Source organism: Armigeres subalbatus, chromosome 1, assembly GCF_024139115.2.
Source record: "Armigeres subalbatus isolate Guangzhou_Male chromosome 1, GZ_Asu_2, whole genome shotgun sequence".
Taxonomy (NCBI): Eukaryota; Metazoa; Arthropoda; class Insecta; order Diptera; family Culicidae; genus Armigeres; species Armigeres subalbatus.
This window is the reverse complement of record NC_085139.1, coordinates 212,493,164-212,501,612: the sequence shown is the minus strand read 5'-3', so window position 1 is coordinate 212,501,612 and position 8,449 is coordinate 212,493,164. Positions and strand designations below refer to the sequence as shown.

Here is an 8,449-nt window from a genome sequence, read left to right as displayed (position 1 = left end):
CTAGTAGCATTTCCTCAGTTATTAATTGAAAGATTTTCTTTGCCCGCCAATGTATGAGCATGTATCTTGCGGGGAAGAAGAATGATACAAACCATTGGAAAAAAGGTTACGAGATTTAAATGTGATTGAAATGCGTTCAAAAATCATACGTTACTTAATTACCCACTTATTCCATTCATAATCGTCTTCAGAAAATAAAAAATGTATGTATACCCAAGTTAGTTTAAATCCACCCATAAGTGTAGGAGGAAATAATGAATATATGTTCCTTATTTGTTTGCAATTGACCCACGTGTTCAGAATTTACACATAATTCTTTGTTTTCTACAGTAGTCCCTCCCTCTTTACCGAATGACCTATGAAGCCCTAAACGTAATTCAGTGGAATTTGACAAAAAATATATGGGCTAAGTATCAAATCTGCCATTTCCGTCGCCGTTCCGCTGTATTGCGTGGGAGCCTCCAATCCCATTCATAAGTTGCTCCATTAATAATGAATGTGTATTCCAAATTAGGTTAAAATCGAACCATGCATTCAGAAGTTACAGTGAATTTTATGGGATTTCCCAAATGTACTAATCATCAAAAGCTGCACTTGTTCGTAAAATGAACAAGACGAGATTGCCTTTATTCGCTAACTGTAACACTCTCCGACAAACGTTTACTCCCTACGTATAAAACTAAGCGAACAAGGCTGAATCGCTGGAGACCACGACAAAGGATTAATCTTGTCTGTAACAACTTATGACTAAACGACTCTAGGAGGTAGGAGAGTCGGTCACATGGCATGATTAACGTTGCTCTCGTACGTTTTGTTCTCTCTCTGTTATGGAACGTACACACGGTCAAGCAGTTCGACCAACATTGACTCCACCTCCCGTTTATTCAAACATTCATCAATTTTTATCAACACCGACACGAACAATCAATTTATTCGACCAACAATATCACACACGAACAGGCGAAGCACCAACTCGAGCACCAACCATCAAAAAATATATGGGGTTTGTGCAACTTCACTACAAATGCTCAAACATGTTCGGCGAACCTTGACTCCACCCCGACAACTCAAACCAAAATCAAACCGTTTTAATTTTTCCCAACCGAGCCGCCAACTGTCAAATGGTTGTTCGAACATCTTCACACACGTTCCAACAAAGCAGCAACCGAAGCGATTTCTTGGGGGCGGAGTCAATGTTCGTCAAACTGCTTGACTGGTGTGTACGTAGCATTACGCTTAGCGAGTAACTGGTGGTCGCATATCAGAACGAACACAAGCTACTCTGGTGGAACGTTACTCTCTTGTTCTTTGTCGCTAGAAGCGATTTCTTAGCATCCCTGAGCATTTCAGTTCAGTTTGGAATCCATAATGACTCCCAGGTATTTGACCTGTTTACTAAGGTGAATTTTATTCTCCCAGCTTTAGAGCGTTTAGATTAAATTTCCTCTTCCTAGTGAATGGTATAATTACATTTTTGGACGAATTAATGCTAAGGCTTCCCTTAATACACCATAAATGGGTAGATTTTGAAGCACATTACATTCTCTCTTAAATGATATTGTCAAATTTCCCCCTCACTATGATGACAATATCATCAGCAAAGCCAACAACCGCGAAATCTTTTTTTTTTTTTAAGCTTCCTAGAAGATCGTCTACAACTAAGGACCACATTAGTGGTGAGAGGATCCCTCTTTGAGGGCAACTGATGAAAGACTAATGGGCCTGAATGATTTAGGCAGAGTGTAAAATAATCGAAAATTTTTGGTGAAGTCCACCTTTCTTCAATTGTCAGTTCACTTCCAGACACATTCATAATCGGCTCTGGACAGTCAATATTCAGTTGAATATTAGTCATTGAATATTTATGCACATTTTATAAATTGATAAATTATCTGAAATCTAAACACGTTTCAAATGAGTAAAGTGATTTATCACACAGGACTGAATCCGATTTTTCATCTGCGAGGCACTTTCAAGTGTAATCATCAATATAAACAATGTTAATTATGTTTTTTCTGCACATAGTAAGCACTCTCAGTGACAGTCGAATGAATGAGTTGGTGGAGTAGTCGTATGACTTTGTTATTCTATGTTTTGAATAATCATGCGATGTTTGTCAAAATTCGGACTGAAGTAGCTTCATGAAGATGAATATTTTAGGCTCTGTTTAGGATATTTCTTATCTCGCTTTCCTGCTTTTGCTTTAGTATAAAGATAACTTTTATTTGTCTCCATGATGCTGGAATATAGTTGAATTTTAGACTTTCCTTAAAAATCTCAATTGACGGCGGAATCAGCACTGCTTCGCCGTTTTGAAGCATTGCTGGTATTATTCCGTCCGGACCTGCAGATTTATAAAGCTGGAACGATCTCAATGCATTCTCTACTCTGGCTTTCGTAAAGATATCGTTAGCCAAGGCCTATGCCACATTTTTTGATTTTTCAGACATTTTAGTTGTTCTTTCTGACTGGCTTTCAAACGAATCACTTGTTGTTGGGTCTACACACATAACCGATCCAGGAAAATGGATTTCCATAATCAACTTTAATATTTCACCAGAAGTTTTTGTGGAAAGTCCATCCTTATTTTTCAGTTTCCCTAGCTCATTAATATGATCTTTTGCACGTTTGCATTTTCACACGTTTAAACCCAGGATTTTTTTTGGATTTTCTAATTTCGTTATTATACTAAATAAGAGCACTTCCATACTTACTTGATACTTGATGGGCTACTGCTCTTCGATGAACCTACGCCGAGTACCCTTCTCCACTGGACTCGATCCTGGGCCTATCGCTTCCAGTTGCCCTGAACAATGAGCGCCCTCATGTCCTCTCCTCTACAACTGCAAAAAGCCATCGTGTAGCGACTATGTACTTCGTTTTGCTGGTATTGATTGTGAGTCCACACGGAGATTTGAGATTACACGTTTTATGTATGAAAATCACCCACCTTCTGAAGCTATATGGCGCTGTCAAAAAGATGAGTAATTTCAAAATATTCAACATGAGTTAAAAGTACCCACCTTGAAACAGCTTCACGTAGCTTCATTGGTGAGTATTTTTAACTCTTTTATGAATGAAAATTTACTTTGGCAAAATTTGATTTCATTCAACGTTCGGCAGACGTACAAGACTTGTTTCACCGTTTCCGCCTCGCTTTGGTGTTTTATTTCCGGCTTCAAATTCGATTCAAATTTACAAGCATGGACATTCTGAAGGAAAAACTGGACCCTGAATGTTTCCGGAAGCTAGAAGGTAAGCGATTTTACAAATCTGAAAAACATTTTTTTTAAATTGAATATAAAAGGTCTGCAGTGCCCTGTTGATGGATGCCAGGAATTCGTATCTGGTTACTTGATCGAAATGAAAAGGCATGTGAAAGAAGGGCACAAATTGAATACTTCCGCTAAGAACATTCTTCCTATGAGATGTTCCTGCGGTTCTATTCAAAGTACTTTCAAGCATTTTCAACAACATGTAAGTGCAAATCACCCAAGACTTGCTAGCTATTCCGCAGACGGCCAGGAAGAACCTGTGGATCAAGCCATGGATATTGACGAAAGTTTTCCGCAAGCAATCCAAGATGAAACAAGCTCTTTTACAATGAAAAAGCAAGAATTGATAAACAAAGCTGCTTCTTTTGTGACTAAAATCAGGTGTGACATAGGTCTCCCGGAGAACAAAATTCAGGCATTTATCGGAATATGTACCGACCTTCTTCGTGATTATCGCCAGTACGCTTTGGGCATCTTCAATGAGTTTTTGAATTCAGAAGACATTGAATCAGATAAACCGAATGTTGGCAAATTCATTGAGGACTTATCCATTGATAATTTGTTTATTGATGTTGCGACATCAAACGATAATATAAGTTACTTGGCCGCCAAAGTCTCCGTTCAAGTCCCTGAGCCTGTTATGTATGTCCTCGGTTCAAGGCCTGTTAAATCAGTTCAAAAATATCAAGCTGTCCCAGGAAAAAGATGTCGTTTGGTACAGAGGTCTCGAAAAGTCAATGACGTTATGCATTACATTCCGATTCCACAAATACTATCCTTAATTGTACAAGATCCTGCAGCTAGAGAGATGATGTCAAACGAAGTTGAATCAAGAATGGGAATCTTCCAAGGGTACAAAGATGGTACTAATTTCAAAGCAAATGAGTTCCTTCAACGACATCCTTTCGCTATTCGTTTAGCACTTCATGTGGATGATGTCGAATACTGTAATCCGTTATCATCAAGGAAGGGTAAACAAAAACTAACAAATTTTACAATCCGGATTGAAAATTTCGATGAAAAAATTAACTCAACGCTCGATGCAGTTTATGTCGTTTTGATGGTTCATACCAAAAATGTAAAAAAGTACGGGTATTCTAAAATTCTGCAACCTTTGATAGATGATTTGATCAAACTTCAATCAGATTCCGGTGTTGAATTACATTTGAAAAACAACCAAGTTTATAGTTTGCGTGCCATTCTCACACAGGTGTTAGGAGATTCTTTGGCAATACATGACATATTCAATCTGATGCCCCCTCAATCTAATGTTTTTTGTCGAGTGTGTTATATAACAAGAAAAGATTTATTAAATGGTCAATTTGGAGCGACATTTTGTCCACGAACAAAACAAAGTATTGATAACGATCTAATCGCTTTAAAAAATGGAACTACCACCTCCGCTATTTGTGGTATTATTGCTGAACCAGTTCTACACAAGCTGCCAAATTTTCATTTCACTATTAATAATTCACTAGATCCTATGCATGATATCTTGGAGGGAATTGTGAGCTTGACTTTGAAGAAGATTCTCGACTTCGCAATAAATGATTGTAAAAGCATCACTGATATAGAGTTCAATCGAAGGGTCCAGGAATTTGATTATGGGATGGCAGAAAACCGAGATAAGCCCTCAGCTAACTTTAACGCAAGAGCATTAAGACGAAAAGGAAGTGGTCTTAGTCAGTCTGCTTCCCAGATTTGGCTTCTTTTACGATGTACTCCTTTTCTAATTGCAGACGTTCTGAATCAGAATAGAAGTTTTGCAGCTATAATCACTGATTTGTTACATATTACATTCTTTTCATTTTCTAATATCCTTGACGAAGATAAGATTGCTAGATTAAACATTGCTATAGAAAGCTTTCACAACAACTACAAAGTTTGTTTCCCCAAAGCGAGACCAATCAACAAAGTTCATCATGTTGCTCATTACCCCGGCCTAATTAGAAAAAATGGTCCAATTTCTAGAATGAGTTGTTTTCAGTTTGAAGGTAAATTCAAACAAACGAAAGCTGTTACCAAAACATGCGGAAATTTCATAAACCTAACACACACTCTAACAAAACGTCTTAATTTGAAGCAAGTTGATTGTATTATCAAAAGAACTTACACAACAGATGTTATTGTAGTATTAAGTTGCTCCAAGATACTTAAAGTAAATATACAATTCGCATTGCTACTTTACGATCTACCGGATGAACTAACAAATGTAAATCATTTATCAATTAATGGCACTAGTTTCAAACCAGGTCTAGTATCTAAATATCAGTCGTGTGGAGTACAAAGTTATGGAATTATAAAATGTATCGTAGAAACAGGGACCATTTATTACTGCATCATTGAAGTGTTAGAAATCATTGAATTCTGCCATCGCCTAAACTGCATAAAAACCCGAATAACTAGCAACTTGATACGCGTTACTTTAGATAAAGTGTACACAAGAAAAACGTACAGCCTTTGGCGGTTTACGCCGAGTGATGATTTTTTTTATATCAGCCTAAAATATGTGGATTAATTTTTTCGAAATAAGATGAAATATATTATTCAACTGAAAACATATACTGAATTTATTGTATATAGATACTTACTACTCCCTGTAATAAAAAGTCGATCATTGGTGAAGGTATGTAACTTCATTAAAATATCATATTCAGTATCACATAATAGGTTTAATACCAGCCCTGCTCGAAGATGCACACTGTCTATTGCCTTAGCAAAAATGACTAGATTTTTGATACCCGAACCCGAGCACGAACCCATACTTTATAATCATTGTTACAGGTTAATCAGAATAAGTACGTATAAACAATTACAAAACTAAACCAACCACTGTTGCTATTTTCAGCTCACAAAATCGACGACGACACATTAACCTTACTGAAGGAAAAGGATCTTTCGGACATCGGAATAGTTGAATTGGGTCCACGTTTGCTGATTCAATCCGTCATCGGTAAAATCAAACTGGCTGAACTCTATTCCAACCAGCCTGCTGTGGCTCCATCAACTTCGAAGACTGTCAAGGGTGTGGAGGACAACATTGAAGTTAAGAAACCGGTAGATTCAATATATAACTGACTTATCTATCGAAGACTAATACCATTCTTATTTTAAGCTGTACAAATTGCTTGAACAGGATAAAAAATTCCGGAAAGTTTTGTATAGCAAACTGGATAAAGGAATCGTTCCGGAACACAAGGAACTATTGCAGATGGTGCGAATTTTGTGTCGAGAAATGACTGGGGAAATGATGATTTCTCACAAGTAATTTCGTTTATGCTTTAGAATACCTACCTTCATTAAAACTTATTCGTTTAATCCAAATTTGTAGACAACCTAGTTTTGAAGCCAAGCAAGCTCTAGCGATTGAGCTCCTCGATACGTTCGACTTTCTAGAATGTACAAAAGTCTGCGATGAAGCACCATCCTATGTAAGTAGACACTTTTTCTCAATTCAAGCTTGAAGAAAAGAAACACTATTTAAATTTAATTTAGACATTAGCATTTTTAAAGCTACTAAATCTGTGAAGTTACTAATCAAATAATGGAAGTAAGCTGATTAGGCGATTGTCCGAATCAGCTGATTTTAATTTGTCAAACGAAAAGGCTTAATGCACGCTCAGTAGAAAAACTGAATATTTTTACACTTTTTACAAAATGTTACACTTAAGAAAAAAAGGATACACAAAAGGATAAAATAATTATAATTTAATTCATGCATGTATCTATTTATATTTACGTATTTATTTAATTGAATATTAACACTAAATGCACTTTTATTTACAGTCTTTATTCTTTTGGAAAAATGGAGGCAAGAAAAAGTCAGAGCACACTGGTTTAATCCAAAGTCATATTCGCAACTCTGCCAAAAATATTCATCCAGACGACCGGAAGTATAATCGTAACAAACCGACAAATATTGTTGTCAATGTTCCGTCTGAAACAATACGAATGGCGGAAACGATAGCGCAAATAGAGGCCACTGCAGCCAATTTTATGTCTATTGCGAAATGCATGGCAGACGTTAATTGTCTACACCAGATGCTGCTTAATGAAAAGAAGTCTGCTCCAGAAATCGTGGCTGTTCTGCCGCACATTAAATCTTACAATGGGAGGATGGTAATTTATTATATTGACATTGATCTGCGTAGTTATATTATACCTTATCATAATTTTCAGATCCAGCAAGCATATGAGCGATTTAATCAAAAGTACGACAAAGATTGCGACTTGAAAAAAGTTTTTGGGGCAGGTCTTTTAACCGAAAAGAACCTTTTCACACTAGTAGCTGACGGTAAGAGTACATATGATTGTGTGATAAAAGTTCGATTATAAAACCCTTTATATTCTATAGATCATCTTCGTGGATGCCTTCGAATAATGGCGGCTCTGACCAGGAGAGGCTTGAAATTAAATCCATCTACCCAATCAACTGCAATCGAAGAGGAAATGGCTGCTCCTCTCATCAGATGGACTATCTCTCTAGGAGAGCAGGTAGCCCGTTATTCGGCAGAATCTGCTGAGAATGGGACAATCATTCTCCCGCATATCATCTGCTCCGGTGGTCAATATTATTTGTATTTTGGTGGGCATCTCATTGGTTGTGGGGAAATATCGTCACATGCGCTGGATTGTTTTTTTTAAAGCTTTTTCTGTATTAAATACGCCAGTTCCAGGTGCTTTGCAGAAATTAATGGACTTCGTAGAAGTCGTATCTTATAAAACGTTAACACATAGTCGAAGAGCAACTGTTAACAAAGTGGCGAAATTGTTTATTGAGTCATTGGCGGCGTCTGTGTAATGAGAATAAGTTCCGCCAGGGAATGCCTTTTTTCCAATATAATGGATTATAACCGTTAATTTTTACTCGATGTAATAAATCTACCATGAATAATAAAATAACAATAAATACGATATACCAATTACTTCCTTTATTTCTTAGATTTAGATCCCGAATAAATTTGCAAATTATATCAAATTAACTTTGTTTTGATGGGTGATTTTCACCCATTCAATGAAATTTTGGTTTCGAGAAGATGGGTGAAAAGTAAACATCCGTTTTGACGTACAGCCCTTATTCTCATTTATGGGTAAATGCCTTTTACCCATCTTATGGGTTAGTCCACTTATCTCCAAGGTGGGTGAAAAAACACCCACTTTTGAGTACTCCTGTT

General features: G+C 36.8%; 1 protein-coding gene across 1 annotated transcript; it reads left to right on the top strand.

Annotated features, from left to right (window-relative positions):
- The first annotated feature begins 3,203 nt into the window (after positions 1-3,203).
- Positions 3,204-8,115, top strand: LOC134206975 (uncharacterized). Its single transcript, XM_062682716.1, has 7 exons — positions 3,204-3,255; positions 6,124-6,332; positions 6,391-6,539; positions 6,607-6,706; positions 7,062-7,394; positions 7,455-7,569; positions 7,630-8,115. Exons 1-7 carry the CDS (start codon positions 3,204-3,206, stop codon positions 7,917-7,919), a joined length of 1,248 nt encoding a protein of 415 aa, XP_062538700.1. The 3' UTR covers positions 7,920-8,115.
- Positions 8,116-8,449: the final 334 nt, after the last annotated feature.